Below are 16035 nucleotides of genomic sequence, written 5' to 3'. Positions count from 1 at the left end.
GCTCCATCAGTACTGCCCCTCCGACAGTGCAGCGCTCCCTCAGTACTGCCCCTCCGACAGTGCAGCGTTCCCTCAGTACTGCCCCTCCGACAGTGCGGTGCTCCCTCAGTACTGGCCCTCCGACAGTGCAGTGCTCCCTCAGTACTGCCCCTCCGACAGTGCAGCGCTCCGTCAGTACCGCCCCTCCGACAGTGCAGCACTCCCTCAGTACTGCCGCTCCGACATTTCAGCGCTCCCTCAGTACTGCCCCTCTGAGAGTGCTGCGCTCCCTCAGTACTGCTCCTCCGACAGTGCGGCGCTCCCTCAGTACTGCCCCTCCGACAGTGCGACGCTCCTTCAGTACTGCCCCTCCTACACTGCGGCACTCCCTCAGTACTGCCCCTCCGACAGTTCCGTATTCCCTCAGTACTGTCCCTCTGACAGTGCGGCGCTCCCTCAGTACTGCCCCTCTGACAGTGCAGCGCTCCCTCAGTACTGACCCTCCGACAGTGCGGCACTCCCTCAGTGCTGCCCCTCCGACACTGCAGCACTCCCTCAGTACTGCCACTCCGACAGTGCAGCGCTCCCTCAGTGCTGGCCCTCTGAGAGTGCTGCGCTCCCTCAGTACTGCCCCTCCGACAGTGCGGCACTCCCTCAGTACTGCTCCTCCGAGAGTGCGGCGCTCCCTCAGTACTGCCCCTCCGACACTGCGGCGCTCCCACAGTACTGCCCCTCCGACAGTGCGGCACTCCCTCAGTACTGCCCCTCCGACAGTGCGGCGCTCCCTCAATACTGCCCCTCAATACTGCCTCAATACTGCCCCTGCGACAGTGTGGCGCTCCCTCAGTACTGCCCCTCCGACAGTGCAGCGCTCCCTCAGTACTGCCTCTCTGACAGTTCGGCGCTCCCTCAATACTGCCCCTCCGACAGTGCAGCGCTCCCTCAGTACTGCCCCTCCAACAGTGCAGCACTCCCTCAGTACTGCCCCTCCAACAGCGCAGCACTCCCTCAGTACGGCCCCTCCGACAGTGCGGCGCTCCCTCAGTATTGCCCCTCCGACAGTGCGGCGCTCCCTCAGTACTGCCCCTCCGACTGTGCGGCGCTCCCTCAGTACTGCCCCTCCGACAGTGCGGCGCTCCCTCAGTACTGCCCCTCCGACAGTGCGACGCTCCCTCAGTACTGCCCCTCCGACACTGCAGCGCTCCCTCAGTACTGCCCCTCCGACAGTGTGGCTCTCCCTCAGTACTGCCCCTCCGACAGTGCGGCGCTCCCTCAGTACTGCGCCACCGACAGTGCGACGCTCCCTCAGTACTGCCCCTCTGACAGGGCGACGCTCCCTCAGTACTGCCCCTCCCACAGTGCGGCGCTCCCTCAGTACTGCCCCTCCGACAGTGCGGCGCTCCCTCAGTACTGTCCCTCCGACAGTGCGGCGCTCCTTCAGTACTGCCCCTCCGACAGTGCGGCGCTCCCTCAGTACTGCCCCTCCGACAGTGCGGCGCTCCCTCAGTGCCGACCCTCCGACAGTGCGGTGCTCCCTCAGTACTGACCCTCCGACAGTGCGGCCCTCCCTCAGTACTGCCGCTCTGACAGTGCGGCACTCCCTCAGTACTGCCCCTCCGACAGTGCGGCGCTCCCTCAGTACTGCCCCTCTGAAACTGAGGCACTCCCTCAGTACTGCCCCTCCGACAGTGTGGCGCTCCCTCAGTACTGCCCCTCCGACAGTGTGGCGCTCCCTCAGTACTGCCCCTGACAGTGCGGCGCTCCCTCAGTACTGCCCCTCCGACAGTCCGGCGCTCCCTCAGTACTGCACTGGGAGAGTAAGCCTCGATAAGTGTCTCTGGAGTGGGACTTTAACCCGTGACCTTCTGATTCACATGCGAGAGGTAGTGCAGACACTGAGGTCAATAGGTGAGCATCAATTTTACAAAATATATTTTGATTGAGTGAATCTTTACCACTGGAAGAGAGTCTCTAATACGGCTCTGGGGTGTGGGGATTGTTGGGGTATGCAGAAGGCCCTCCAGTAGAAGAGCTTGTGTTTATCTTGGCTCCCGGTGAAGTGAATCCACCCCCTTACATTGTGGGCCAGGTTCCAGAGAGCTAGTTTCAGCTGACAATCCACTGTGTATCTAATCCGTGCTGTACATGCCCTGGGAGTGTTTGATGGGACAGTGTAGAGGGAGCTTTACTCTGTATCTAACCCGTACTGTACCTGCCCTGGGAGTGTTTGATGGGACAGTGTAGAGGGAGCTTTACTCTGTATCTAACCCGTGCTGTAGCTGCCCTGGGAGTGTTTGATGGGACAGTGTAGAGGTAGCTTTACTCTGTATCTAACCCGTGCTGTACCTGCCCTGGGAATGTTTGATGGGACAGTGCAGAGGGAGATTTACTCTGTATCTAACCCGTGCTGTACCTGCCCTGGGAGTGTTTGATTGGGACAGTGTAGAGGGAGCTTTACTCTGTATCTAACCCGTGCTGTACCTGCCCTGGGAGTGTCTGATGGGACAGTGTAGAGGGAGCTTTACTCTGTATCTAACCCGTGCTCTACCTGCCCTGGGAGTGTTTGATGGGGCAGTGTAGATGGATCTTTACTCTGTATCTAACCCGTGCTGTAGCTGCCCTGGGAGTGTTTGATGGGACAGTGTAGATGGATTTTTACTCTGTATCTAATCCGTGCTGTACCTGCCCAGGGAGTGTTTGATGGGACAGTGTAGAGGGAGCTATACTCTGTATCTAACCCGCGCTGTACCTACCCTGGGAGTGTTTGATGGGACAGTGTAGAGAGAGCTTTGCTCTGTATCTAACCCGTGCTGTACCTGCCCTGTGAGTGTTTCATGGGACAGTGTAGAGAGAACTTTACTCTGGATCTAACCCGTGCTGTACCTGCCCTGGGAGTGTTTGATGGGACAGTGTAGAGGGAGCTTTACTCTGTATCTAACCCGCACTGTACCTACCCTGGGAGTGTTTGATGGGACAGTGTAGAGGGAGCTTTACTCTGTATCTAACCCGTGCTGTACCTGCCCTGGGAGTGTTTGATGGCACAGTGTAGAGGGAGCTTTACTCTGTATCTAACCCATGCTGTACCTGCCCTGGGAGTGTTTGATGGGACAGTGTAGATGGATCTTTACTCTGTATCTAACCCGTGCTGTACCTGCCCTGGGAGTGTTTGATGGGACAGTGTAGAGAGAGCTTTACTCTGGATCTAACCCGTGCTGTACCTGCCCTGGGAGTGTTTGATGGGACAGTGTAGAGGGAGCTTTACTCTGTATCTAACCCGCACTGTACCTACCCTGGGAGTGTTTGATGGGACAGTGTAGAGGGAGCTTTACTCTGTATCTAACCCGTGCTGTACCTGCCCTGGGAGTGTGTGATGGGACAGTGTAGAGGCAGCTTTACTCTGTATCTAACCCGTGCTGTACCTGCCCTGGGAGTGTTTGATGGGACGGTGTAGATGGATCTTTACTCTGTATCTTACCCGTGCTGTACCTGCCCTGGGAGTGTTTGATGGGACAGTGTAGAGGGAGCTTTACTCTGTATCTAACCCGTGCTGTACCTGCCCTGGGAGTGTTTGATGGGACAGTGTAGATGGATCTTTACTCTGTATCTAATCCGTGCTGTACCTGGCCTGGGAGTGTTTGATGGGACAGTGTAGCGCAGCTTTACTCTGTATCTAACCCGCGCTGTACCTACCCTGGGAGTGTTTGATGGGAGAGTGTAGAGGGAGCTTTACTCTGTATCTAACCCGTGCTGTACCTGCCCTGGGAGTGTTTGATGGGACAGTGTAGATGGACCTTTACTCTGTATCTAACCCCGTGCTGTACCTGCCCTGGGAGTGTTTGATGGGACAGTGTAGAGGGAGCGAAACTCTGTATCTAACCTGTGCTGTACCTGCCCTGGAAATGTTTGATGGGACAGTGTGGAGGGAGCTTTACTCTGTATCTAACCCCGTGCTGTACCTGCCCTGGGAGTGTTTGATTGGGACAGTGTAGAGGGAGCTTTACTCTGTATCTAACCCGTGCTGTACCTGCCCTGGGAGTGTTTGATGGGGCAGTGCAGAGGGAGCTTTACTCTGTATATAACCCGTGCTGTACCTGCCCTGGGAGTGTTTGATGGGACAGTGTAGAGGGAGCTTTACTCTGTATCTAACCCGCACTGTACCTACCCTGGGAGTGTTTGATGGGACAGTGTAGAGGGAGCTTTACTCTGTATCTAACCCGTGCTGTACCTGCCCTGGGAGTGTTTGATGGCACAGTGTAGAGGGAGCTTTACTCTGTATCTAACCCGTGCTGTACCTACCCTGGGAGTGTTTGATGGGACAGTGTAGATGGATCTTTACTCTGTATCTAACCCGTGCTGTACCTGCCCTGGGAGTGTTTGATGGGACAGTGTAGAGGGAGCTTTACTCTGGATCTAACCCGTGCTGTACCTGCCCTGGGAGTGTTTGATGGGAGAGTGTAGAGGGAGCTTTACTCTGTATCTAACCCGCACTGTACCTACCCTGTGAGTGTTTGATGGGACAGTGTAGAGGGAGCTTTACTCTGTATCTAACCCGTGCTGTACCTGCCCTGGGAGTGTTTGATGGGACAGTGTAGAGGCAGCTTTACTCTGCATCTAACCCGTGCTGTACCTGCCCTGGGAGTGTTTGATGGGACAGTGTAGATGGATCTTTACTCTGTATCTAACCCGTGCTGTACCTGCCCTGGGAGTGTTTGATGGGACAGTGTAGAGGGAGCTTTACTCTGTATCTAACCCATGCTGTACCTGCCCTGGGAGTGTTTGATGGGACAGTGTAGAGGGAGCTTTGCTCTGTATCTAACCCGTGCTGTACCTGCCCTGGGAGTGTTTGATGGGACAGTGTAGAGGCAGCTTTACTCTGTATCTAACCCATGCTGTACCTGCCCTGGGAGTGTTTGATGGGACAGTGTAGATGGATCTTTACTCTGTATCTAACCCGTGCTGTACCTGCCCTGGGAGTGTTTGATGGGACAGTGTAGAGAGAGCTTTACTCTGGATCTAACCCGTGCTGTACCTGCCCTGGGAGTGTTTGATGGGACAGTGTAGAGGGAGCTTTACTCTGTATCTAACCCGCACTGTACCTACCCTGGGAGTGTTTGATGGGACAGTGTAGAGGGAGCTTTACTCTGTATCTAACCCGTGCTGTACCTGGCCTGGGAGTGTTTGATGGGACAGTGTAGAGGCAGCTTTACTCTGTATCTAACCCGTGCTGTACCTGCCCTGGGAGTGTTTGATGGGACAGTGTAGATGGATCTTTACTCTGTATCTAACCCGTGCTGTACCTGCCCTGGGAGTGTTTGATGGGACAGTGTAGCGCAGCTTTACTCTGTATCTAACCCGCGCTGTACCTACCCTGGGAGTGTTTGATGGGAGAGTGTAGAGGGAGCTTTACTCTGTATCTAACCCGTGCTGTACCTGCCCTGGGAGTGTTTGATGGGACAGTGTAGATGGACCTTTACTCTGTATCTAACCCGTGCTGTACCTGCCCTGGGAGTGTTTGATGGGACAGTGTGGAGGGAGCTTTACTCTGTATCTAACCCGTGCTGTACCTGCCCTGGGAGTGTTTGATGGGACAGTGTAGAGGGAGCTTTCATCTGTATCTAACCCCGTGCTGTACCTGCCCTGGGAGTGTTTGATGGGACAGTGTAGAGGGAGCTATGCTCTGTATTTAACCTGTGCTGTACCTGCCCTGGGAATGTTTGATGGGACAGTGTGGAGGGAGCTTTACTCTGTATCTAACCCCGTGCTGTACCTGCCCTGGGAGTGTTTGATTGGGACAGTGTAGAGGGAGCTTTACTCTGTATCTAACCCGTGCTGTACCTGCCCTGGGAGTGTTTGATGGGGCAGTGCAGAGGGAGCTTTACTCTGTATATAACCCGTGCTGTACCTGCCCTGGGAGTGTTTGATGGGACAGTGTAGAGGGAGCTTTACTCTGTATCTAACCCGCACTGTACCTACCCTGGGAGTGTTTGATGGGACAGTGTAGAGGGAGCTTTACTCTGTATCTAACCCGTGCTGTACCTGCCCTGGGAGTGTTTGATGGCACAGTGTAGAGGGAGCTTTACTCTGTATCTAACCCGTGCTGTACCTGCCCTGGGAGTGTTTGATGGGACAGTGTAGATGGATCTTTACTCTGTATCTAACCCGTGCTGTACCTGCCCTGGGAGTGTTTGATGGGACAGTGTAGAGAGAGCTTTACTCTGTATCTAACCCGTGCTGTACCTGCCCTGGGAGTGTTTGATGGGAGAGTGTAGAGGGAGCTTTACTCTGTATCTAACCCGCACTGTACCTACCCTGTGAGTGTTTGATGGGACAGTGTAGAGGCAGCTTTACTCTGTATCTAACCCGTGCTGTACCTGCCCTGGGAGTGTTTGATGGGACAGTGTAGATGGATCTTTACTCTGTATCTAACCCGTGCTGTACCTGCCCTGGGAGTGTTTGATGGGACAGTGTAGAGGGAGCTTTACTCTGTATCTAACCCGTGCTGTACCTGCCCTGGGAGTGTTTGATGGGACAGTGTAGATGGATCTTTACTCTGTCTCTAATCCGTGCTGTACCTGGCCTGGGAGTGTTTGATGGGACAGTGTAGCGCAGCTTTACTCGGTATCTAACCCGCGCTGTACCTACCCTGGGAGTGTTTGATGGGAGAGTGTAGAGGGAGCTTTACTCTGTATCTAACCCGTGCTGTACCTGCCCTGGGAGTGTTTGATGGGACAGTGTAGATGGACCTTTACTCTGTATCTAACCCGTGCTGTACCTGCCCTGGGAGTATTTGATGGGACAGTGTGGAGGGAGCTTTACTCTGTATCTAACACGTGCTGTACCTGCCCTGGGAGTGTTTGATGGGACAGTGTAGCGGGAGCTTTACTCTGTATCTAACCCCGTGCTGTACCTGCCCTGTGAGTGTTTGATGGGACAGTGTAGAGGGGGCTTTACTCTGTATCTAACCTGTGCTGTACCTGCCCTGGGAGTGTTTGATGGGACAGTGTAGAGGGAGCTTTACTCTATATCTAACCCGTGCTGTACCTGCCCTGGGAGTGTTTGATGGTGACAGTGCAGAGGGAGCTTTACTCTGTATCTAACACGTGCTGTACCTGCCCTGGGAGTGCTTGATGGGACAGTGCAGCGGGAGCTTTACTCTATATCTAACCCGTGCTGTACCTGCCCTGGGAGTGTTTGATGGGACAGTGTAGAGGGATCTCTGCTCTGTATCTAACCCACGCTGTTACCTGCCCTGGGAGTGTTTGATGGGAGAATGTAGAGGGAGCTTTACTCTGTATCTAACCCATGCTGTACCTGCCCTGGGAGTGTTTGATGGGACAGTGTAGAGCGGGCTTTACTCTGTATCTAACCCGTGCTGTACCTGCCCTGGGAGTGTTTGATGGGACAGTGTAGAGGGAGCTTTACTCTGTATCTAACCCGTGCTGTACCTGCCCTGGGAGTGTTTGATGGGACAGTGTAGAGGGAGCTTTACTTTGTATCTAACCTGTGCTGTACCTGCCCTGGGAATGTTTGATGGGACAGTGTGGAGGGAGCTTTACTCTGTATCTAACCCGTGCTGTACCTGCCCTGGGAGTGTTTGATGGGGCAGTGCAGAGGGAGCTTTACTCTGTATATAACCCGTGCTGTACCTGCCCTGGGAGTGTTTGATGGGGCAGTGTAGAGGGATCTCTACTCTGTATCTAACCCGCGCTGTACCTGCCCTGGGAGTGTTTGATGGGACAATGTAGAGGGAGCTTTACTCTGTATCTAACCCGTGCTGTGCCTGCCCTGGGAGTGTTTGATGGGGCTGTGTAGCGGGATCTCTACTCTGTATCTAACCCATGCTGTACCTGCCCTGGGAATGTTTGATGGGACAGTGTAGAGGGAGCTTTACTCTTTATCTAACCCCGTGCTGTACCTGCCCTGGGAGTGTTTGATTGGGAAAGTGTATACGGAGCTTTACTCTGTATCTAACCCGTGCTGTACCTGCCCTGGGAGTGTTTGATGGGACAGTGTAGCGGGAGCTTTACTCTGTATCTAACCCCGTGCTGTACCTGCCCTGTGAGTGTTTGATGGGACAGTGTAGAGGGGGCTTTACTCTGTATCTAACCCGTGCTGTACCTGCTTTGGGAGTGTTTGATGGGGACAGTGTAGAGGGAGCTTTACTCGGTATCTAACCCGTGTTGTACCTGCCCTGGGAGTGTTTGATGGGACAGTGTGGAGGGAGCTTTACTCTGTATGTAAACCGTGCTGTACCTGCCCTGGGAGTGTTTGATGGGACAGTGTAGAGGGAGCTTTCCTCTGTATGTAAACCGTGCTGTACCTGCCCTGGCAATGTGTCATGGGACTCTGGGTGCCTGACATGGATCCATGCCCCAGCTCCCAACAATAAAGTGTACGTTTATATAAGAAGAATTACATCGAGTCTACAGCACAGAAACAGGCCATTCGGCCCCACTGCTCCGTGCCGGTGTTTCTGCTCCACACCAGCCTCCTCCCACCCCTCTTCATCTCACCCCATCACCGTATCCTTCTATTCCTTTCTCCCCCATGTGTTTATCCAGCTTCCCCTTAAATGCACCTCTGCTATTCGCCTCAACCACTCCCTGTGGCAGCAAGTTCCACATTCTCACCACTCTCTGGGTAAAGAAGTTTCTCCTGAATTCACGATTGGATTTTGTAAAACAGACATTTCTGCTGCCCGGGACAGCCTGGTTCGGGCGCTCGGATTCTCAGTGAGGAATGAAACCCGAGCAGGAGCAGTGGTAGCACTCTCTCTAGCCTCTGCATCAGAAGGTGGTGAGTTCAAGTCCTACTCCAGGGACTTGAGCACATAAAGCTAGGCTGACACTCCACGGCAGTACTGAGGGAGCGCCGCACTGTTGGAGGGGCAGTACTGAGTGAGCGCCGCACTGTCGGAGGGGCAGTACTGAGGGAGCGCCGCACTGTCGGAGGGGCAGTACTGAGGGAGCGCCGCACTGTCGGAGGGGCAGTACTGAGGGAGCGCCGCACTGTCGGAGGGGCAGTACTGAGGGAGCGCCGCACTGTCGGAGGGGCAGTACTGAGGGAGCGCCGCACTGTCGGAGGGGCAGTACTGAGGGAGCGCTGCACTGTCGGAGGGGCAGTACTGAGGGAGCGCCGCACTGTGGGAGGGGCAGTACTGAGGGAGCGCCGCACTGTCGGAGGGGCAGTGCTGAGGGAGCGCCGCACTGTCGGAGGGGCAGTGCTGAGGGAGCGCCGCACTGTCGGAGGGGCAGTACTGAGGGAGCGCCGCACTGTTGGAGGGGCAGTACTGAGGGAGCGCTGCACTGTCGGAGGGGCAGTACTGAGGGAGCGCCGCACTGTGGGAGGGGCAGTACTGAGGGAGCGCCGCACTGTCGGAGGGGCAGTACTGAGGGAGCGCCGCACTGTCGCAGGGGCAGTACTGAGGGGGCGCCGCACTGTCGGAGGGGCAGTACTGAGGGAGCGCCGCACTGTCGGAGGGGCAGTACTGAGGGAGCGCCGCACTGTCGGAGGGGCAGTACTGAGGGAGCGCCGCACTGTCGGAGGGGCAGTACTGAGGGAGCGCCGCACTGTCGGAGGGGCAGTACTGAGGGAGCGCCGCACTGTCGGAGGGGCAGTACTGAGGGAGCGCCGCACTGTCGGAGGGGCAGTGCTGAGGGAGCGCCACAGTGTCGGAGGGGCAGTACTGAGGGAGAGCCGCAATGTCGGAGGGGCAGTACTGAGGGAGCGCCGCATTGTGGGAGGGGCAGTACTGAGGGAGAGCCGCAATGTCGGAGGGGCAGTACTGAGGGAGCGCCGCAGTGTCGGAGGGGCAGTACTGAGGGAGCGCCGCAGTGTCGGAGGGGCAGTACTGAGGGAGCGCCGCACTGTCGGAGGAGCAATGCTGAGGGAGCGCCGCACTGTCGGAGGGGCAGTACTGAGGGAGCGCCGCACTGTCGGAGGGGCAGTACTGAGGGAGCGCCGCACTGTCGGAGGGGCAGTACTGAGGGAGCGCCGCACTGTCGGAGCGGCAGTACTGAGGGAGCGCCGCACTGTCGGAGGGGCAGTACTGAGGGAGCGCCACACTGTCGGAGGAGCAGTACTGAGGGAGCGCCGCACTGTCAGAGGGGCCATACTGAGGGAGCGCCGCACTGTCGGAAGGGGGTTACTGAGGGAGCGCCGCACTGTCGGAGGGGCAGTACTGAGGGAGCGCCGCACTGTCGGAGGGGCAGTACTGAGGGAGCACCGCACTGTCGGAGGGGCATTACTGAGGGAGCGCCACACTGTCGGAGGGGCAGTACTGAGGGAGTGCGGCACTGTCGGAGGGGCAGTACTGAGGGAGCGCTGCACTGTCGGAGGAGCAGTACTGAAGGAGTGCCACACTGTCAGAGGGGCAGTACTGAGGGAGCACCGCACTGTCGGAGGGGCATTACTGAGGGAGCGCCACACTGTCGGAGGGGCAGTACTGAGTGAGTGCGGCACTGTCGGAGGGGCAGTACTGAGGGAGCGCTGCACTGTCGGAGGAGCAGTACTGAAGGAGTGCCACACTGTCGGAGGGGCAGTACTGAGGGAGTGCCGCACTGTCGGAGGGGAAGTACTGAGGGAGCGCCGCACTGTCGGAGGGGCAGTACTGAGGGAACGCTGCACTGTCGGAGGGGCAGTACTGAGGGAGCGCTGCACTGTTGGAGGGGCAGTAATGAAGGAGTGCCATACTGTCTGAGATGCCATCTTTTGGATGAGACATTAACCCGAGGCCGCGCCTGCTCTCTCTGGTCGATGTAAAGGATCCCAGGGCCACGATTTCGAAGAAGAGCAGAGGGGAGTTCTCCCTGGTGTCCTGGGGCCAATATTTATCCCTCAACCAACATCACTAAAACAGATGATCTGGTCATTATCACATTGCTGTTTGTGGGAGCTTGCTGTGCGCAAATTGGCTGCCTCGTTTCCCACATTACAACAGTGACCACACTTCAAAAGTACTTAATTGGCTGTGAGGGTCTTTGGGATGTCCGATGGTCGTGAAAGGCGCTGGAGAAATGCGAGTCTTTCTCGTACAACGTACATTCACCAGCCCCGCCCCCCCCCGCCCCGCTCCCCCCACCATCGTCCGTCCTAGAAGAAACATAGAAGATTGGAGCAGGAGTCGGCCATTCGGCCCTTCGAGCCTGCTCTGCCATTCAACGAGATCATGGCTGATCATCCAAACCCTAGCACCCGGTCCCTAAACCGACAGCCATCCCACCCAAGACCTATCCCTGTAACCCCGTAACCCCACGTATTTAATCCCCCTAACACTAAGGGCCAATTTTTATCATGGCCAATCAACCTAACCCGCACATCTTTGGACTGTGGGAGGAAACCGGAGCACCCGGAGAAAACCCACGCAAACACGGGGAGAATGTGCAAACTCCACACAGACAGTCGCCCGAGGCCGGATTTGAACCCGGGTCCCTGGCGCTGTGAGGCAACAGTGCTAATCACTATGCCACCGTGTCCTACTCCTCACGTTCAAGACCAGACCCTGCCGATCACTCCTGCATCATTAGGCCACTTTATTGATTGAGCAGGGGTGCAATCTCTGCTAATTGCGAGCTCCCCTGTTGGGCCGGTCGGAGCCGAGTTAATTAACAGCCAATTACTGCCCAGCCAAGTGGAACCCGAGCTCTTGTTCACTGCGACTGACCCCCCGTGACCTGCCTTGTGCCTGTCTGATATTTTTTAACTGGCCTGGTCACGAGGGAAACCCAGCACCTCCCTCTCGCGCTGTTTCGCTCCCGTTCTCCGGCCTGGGTTCAGGGAGCGCGAGAGAGCTTTCGGGGGACGAGCCCACGGGCCCCTCCGAGCCTGTCCCTTCCCCCTCGATCAGCCCCCTTTACCCACCTGTTAACCCGAGCCTCCCTCAGTCTTTCCACCAACACAACTACCTCGAGAATTCCCACCTTGAATTCTCTGCCTCAACACTGTGCCCAGGTGACGGATCCCTAAACTCAAATCCCTTTTGCCTGTCGATGTTTTTCTCCAGTTTCCTCATGTTTCTCTCGCTCCCCTGGTATTTGAGGTTTTCATCACACGGACTCATTTGACTGGATCAGCTTTGTCCCTTCATCATCTCAAAACATCAATTCTCCTCTTCCCCAACAGTGAAATCCTCAGAATCTAAACTCCTGCTGGCTGGACTCATCTTCGCTGGGCTCAACTCAACTTTCACATCTTCCCCTAACCCCTCTCACCCCTTCCTCTCACCCCTCACCCCTCACCCCCACACCTCACCCCCCTCACCCCTTCCCCTCACCCCCCACCCCTCACCCCCCACCCCTCACCCCCCACCCCTCACCCCCCACCTCTCACCCCCCACCCCTCACCGCCCACCCTCTCACTCCTCACCCCCCACCCTTCACCCCTCACCCCCCACTCCTCACCCCCCACCCCTCACCCCTCACCGCCCACACCCCTCACCCCCACCCCTCACCCCCACCCCCACCCCTCAACCCCACCCCTCCTCACCGCTTCCCCTCACCCCCACCCCCTCACCCCTCACCCCTCACCCCCCACCCCTTAGGCCCCTCACCCCCACCCCTCACCCCCCACCCCTTCCCCTCACTCCCCACCCCTCCTCACCCCTTCCCCTCACCCCCACCCCTCACCCCTCACTCCCCACCCCCTCACCCCCCGCAGCTCACCCCTCCTCACCCCTCATCCCCAACCCCCCACCCCTCACCCCCACCCCCTCACCCCTCTCACCCCCACCCCTCACCCTTCACCCCCCACCCTTCACCCCTCACCCCCCACCCTCACTCCTCACCCCCCACCCCTCACCCCTCACCGCCCACCCCCCTCACCCCCACCCCTCACCCCCACCCCCACCCCTCAACCCCACCCCTCCTCACCGCTTCCCCTCACCCCCACCCCCTCACCCCTCACCCCTCACCCCCCACCCCTCACCCCCCACCCCTTAGGCCCCTCACCCCCACCCCTCACCCCCCACCCCTTCCCCTCACTCCCCACCCCTCCTCACCCCTTCCCCTCACCCCCACCCCTCACCCCTCACTCCCCACCCCCTCACCCCCCACACCTCACCCCTCCTCACCCCTCATCCCCAACCCCCCACCCCTCACCCCCACCCCCTCACCCCTCTCACCCCCACCCCTCACCCTTCACCCCCTGCCCCTCACCCCTCATCCCCCTAACCCCTCTCACCCCTTCCCCACACCCTCCCCAGAGCTGCACACCCCTCACCCCCCACCCCTCACCCTCCACCCCTCACCCCCCTCACCCCCCACCCCTCACCCCCCACCCCTCACCCCCTAACCCCTCTCACCCCTTCCCCACACCCTCCCCAGAGCTGCACCCCCCCACCCCTCCACCCCCTTCACCACTCACTCCTCGCCCCCCTCACCCCTTCACCCCTCGCCCCCCTCACCCCTCACCCCCCTGCTAACCCCACCCCACAGCCCTACCCCACCCCGTTCCCCGACGGTTGAGAAGGGAAGCGGGTAGTTTTGCCTTTCCAGAGAAAAATGTCGGCCTGGTCCTCGTGGGGAATCGCTTGCCCGCTGACTCCTGCCCGAGGCCCAACCCGGCCCGTCGAATGCACAAGGGAGCAACCGATACCGTGAGCTCTCCGAACCCTTCGACTGGGCTCCAGTCTGTAACTCGCTCCAGAGTGTTTCCAATTCTGTGTCAGGTTCGTAAAGCTATTGTTCATTCCGCTGATCTGGGGTGGGGGGGATGGTGGTGGTGGGGTGTTTGTGTCTGGTGAGGTCACGTAACGTGAGCAGGCCTGTGTTTGTGACGTCACAGCAGCTAGCGGGTTCTTGTGTCCTCACTCCCTGCCTGCCCTTCCATCATTGTGAAGGGGCCTGACGTGAGTATATCTCTTCAACTTTCACACATTATCAGTCCCGCTGTTACGGCAAGAATTGTAATTCTTTAACTCCGGGGCTAGTTATCGTTTCTCAAAACCTTCCGCTGCCTATGTTGACTGCCTCACTGCATTGCCGGGTGCGGCGATGAGGAACCAGTATTCATCCGGCGCCTGATCACAACCTCAGGACGCCCCAAAGTTCTTAGATTCCAATGAGCCGCTCTTCAGGTGTAGGGGCGGAGAGGACAAACGCAGCCGCCACATTCTGCACAGCAAGGTGCCGTGAACAGCTCATGGGAAGGGCCGCCGGTTAATGCGGTTGGCTTGGTTTTAGGGAGATAATGTGGGGGGCCAGGACACCAGGACAGCTCCCCGACTCTCCTTCCGACAGCGCCCTGGAATCTCATAGTCCACCTGAGCAGGCAGACGCAGCCTTGGTTTGACAGGGCAGACGTGCACCTCAGACGAGATTCTGTGTTACAATCATAGAAACAGAAGATAGGAGCAGGAGTCGGCCATTCGGCCCCTCGAGCCTGCTCCGCCATTCAATGAGATCATGGCTGATCATCCAAATTCAGTACCCTGTCCCTGCCTTCTCCCCATAGCCCTTGATCCCTTTAGCCTTAAGAAAGATATCCAACTCCTTCTTGAATATATTTAATGAATTGGCCTCCACTGCCTTCTGTGGTAGAGAATTCCACAGGTTCACCACTCTCTGGGTGAAGAAATTCCTCCTCATTTCTGTCCTAAATGGCTTACCCCTTATCCTTAGACTGTGACCCCTGGTTCTGGACTCCCCCGCCATCGGGAACACCCTTCCTGCATCTAGTCTGTCCAGTCCTGTTAGAATTTTATAAGTTTCAATGAGATCCCCTCTCATTCTTCTAAACTCCAGCGAGTATAAGCCCAATCGACCCAATCTCTCCTCATACGTCATTCCTGCCATCCCAGGTATCAGTCTGGTGAATCTTCGCTGCACTCCCTCCATGGCAAGAACATCCTTCCTCAGAGAAGGCGACCAAAACTTGGGTTGGACCTTCAACCCGCAACCATCGAACTCCGCCCTGTCCCTGAATTGTTCCTCTATTTTATGATTTGGGTTTTCTGGGCTGAGGTATGTTAGAGGCAGAGTGAATCTTGCATAGAGTTTGGCAGCAAAGAAACAGGCCGGTGTTTGTGCTCCACACCAGCCTCCTCCCACCCCTCTCCATCTCACCCCATCACCATATCCTTCTATTCCTTTCTCCCTCGTGTGTTTATCCAGCTTCCCCTTAAATGAGTCTCCGCTATTCGCCTCAATCACTCCCTGTGGCAGCGAGTTCCACATTCTCACCACGCTCTGGGTAAAGAAGTTTCTCCTGAATCCTTTATTTATAGAATGATACAGCACAGGAGGAGGCCAGTCGGCCCATCGTGCCTGTGCCAGCTCTTTGAACGAGCTCTCCGATTAGTCCCACTCCCCTGCTCTTTCCCCACAGCCCTGTGAATTTTTCCTTTTCAAGTATTTCTCCAATTCCCTTTTGAAAGTTACTATTGAATCTGCTTCCACCGCCCTTTCAGGCAGCGCGTTCCAGATCACAACAACTCGCTCCGTAAAAACATTCTCCTCATCTCCCCTCTGGTTCTTTTACCGATTATCTTCACTCTGTGTCCTCTGGTTACCAACCCTCCTGCCACTGGAAACAGTCTCTCCTTATTTACTCCATCGAAACTCCTCATGATTTTGAACACCTCAATTAAATCTCCCCTTAACCTTCTCTGCTCTAAGGAGAACAACCCCAGCTTCTCCAGTCTCTCCACGTAACTGAAGTCCCTCGTCCCTGGGACCGTTCTGGTAAATCTCCTCCGCACCCTCTCCAAGGCCTTGACATCCTTCCTAAAGTGCGGTGCCCAGAATTGGACACAATATTCTAGCTCCGGCCTAATCAATGGTTTATAAAGGTTTAGCATAACTTCCTTGCTTTTGGAGTCTAGGCCTCTATGCAAGAACTGACTGCTAAGACAGAAACTGACTATATCCTGATGACAGTCTGTGAAGTGACATGAAGGGTTCACAGGAACAGGAGGAGGCCATTCAGCCCCACCAGTCTCTTCCACCATTCAATGAGATCGTGGCTGATCTGTGGCCTAACTCCATCCTCTCGCCTTGGCTCCATATCCCTACATATCCTTCAGCCTTGGATTAACATTTCATCTGAAAGACAACCCATCCG

The 16035-nt window shown here is 56.7% G+C and overlaps 1 protein-coding gene across 2 annotated transcripts in view; it reads left to right on the top strand.

The window, feature by feature from the left end:
* Positions 1–16035, top strand: part of LOC147091115 (solute carrier family 35 member G3-like) — a 30395-nt gene that overhangs the window by 2336 nt on the left and 12024 nt on the right. The window contains exon 1 of one of the 2 annotated variants that reach the window (XM_085977582.1): positions 13361–13642. The exons of the other annotated variant lie outside the window; for it this stretch is intronic. Coding sequence (XP_085833708.1) covers positions 13547–13642 — 96 coding nt within the window. The 5' untranslated portion in view covers positions 13361–13546. Of the gene's footprint in view, positions 1–13360; positions 13643–16035 lie in introns of those variants that run through there. 2 annotated transcript variants of the gene reach the window in all.

Source organism: Somniosus microcephalus, unplaced genomic scaffold (assembly GCF_052327205.1).
Source record: "Somniosus microcephalus isolate GS21.2 unplaced genomic scaffold, FLI_Smic_1.0 unresolved_chr4, whole genome shotgun sequence".
Lineage (NCBI taxonomy): Eukaryota > Metazoa > Chordata > Chondrichthyes > Squaliformes > Somniosidae > Somniosus > Somniosus microcephalus.
Note: the sequence above shows the minus strand (reverse complement) of the source record. Positions and strands in the feature narration are given on the sequence as shown.